The sequence below is a fragment of the Aplysia californica genome, unplaced genomic scaffold, assembly GCF_000002075.1.
Source record: "Aplysia californica isolate F4 #8 unplaced genomic scaffold, AplCal3.0 scaffold02845, whole genome shotgun sequence".
NCBI lineage: Eukaryota > Metazoa > Mollusca > Gastropoda > Aplysiida > Aplysiidae > Aplysia > Aplysia californica.
In genome coordinates, this window is record NW_004800115.1 from 1 (window position 1) to 1,094 (window position 1,094).

At 42.2% G+C, this 1,094-nt stretch overlaps 1 protein-coding gene across 1 annotated transcript in view; it reads right to left on the reverse strand.

The window, feature by feature from the left end:
- Nucleotides 1-68: 68 nt before the first annotated feature.
- LOC101855168 (neurogenic locus Notch protein) overlaps nucleotides 69-1,094 on the reverse strand; it is a gene marked incomplete at both ends in the record, with an annotated part of 2,552 nt that continues 1,526 nt past the window's right edge. The window contains 1 exon segment of the mRNA XM_013091195.1: nucleotides 69-303. Coding sequence (XP_012946649.1) covers nucleotides 69-303 — 235 coding nt within the window.

Genomic DNA, 1,094 nt, shown 5'->3' on the forward strand with positions numbered 1-1,094 from the left:
ACACAATAACTGTCATTTAGTTCTGGGGGGAAAAATCAGACAGACAGACAAACAAACTCAACATACCCGAGGTGCCCCGCAGACACTTGCACTCGTATCCGTTGATCTGGTCGTTGCAGGAGCCCCCGTTCTGGCAGGGGTTGGAGTTGCACTCGTTGACCCGCACCTCACAGTGGCGGCCCGTGTACCCCTGCTGACAGTTGCACGTGTAGGCGTCCAGGCCGTCGATGCAGTGACCCCCGTTCTCACACGTGACCCCCTGGCAGTCGTCCTTGTTCTCCTCGCAGTTGGTGCCGCTGTAGCCTGTGGGTGGGGGACAGAACAACTGATTATATTACAAAGTTGAAGAATTGACATGACATATTATCTGCATATAGATCTATTATGAAATTGACAAATTGACATGATGGAACAACTGCATATATTATAAAGTTGACAAATTGACATGACGGATCAAATGTATGTTATAAAGTTGACAAATAATTGACATGACAAATACTTTTTTTTTCTTACTTTACTTTTCTGATCCAGCAGCCATTTGGGTTCTAGCTCTTCGGCCTGACATACAGATCAACTGCTCATGTTTTGTGTCACTTTTCCAAATGGCGAGAATGGAGGAGTCAAGACATATCGCTGCCTTTGAATTCCAAACTTCTATCTGACATTTTTGCCCGTTTTCAGTTACTAAGACCATGAGGTCAGAAACCAAATGTCCTATCTGTTCTATAAAAATCCTAAGATTATTCGGAGTCGTTATCAAGATATTCAAATAATTGCATTCGAAAAAGCTTGACATGATGTGAAACTCAAAGTCTTAGACGCCAAATTTCCCTGATCTAGGTACTGAACTGATAGAGCTTTGTAATTCTGAGGTAGTCATTTATTGTCAGCCAAGCGTTCAGATGTGCAGTGTCCAAAATTGGGGGCGGAAAATTTTTTTTTATTTTAAATATAGCAATTTCGTAATCTGTGCTATCGGTTGCATGTGTTCATGAAATACTAGGTCAAAATTCACATTCTAAAAGTTGAAAAAGGCTAGAACAGATCCTCCCAAAGCCTATATCCCTTTCGCTCTCTCTCTCTCTCTCTCTCTC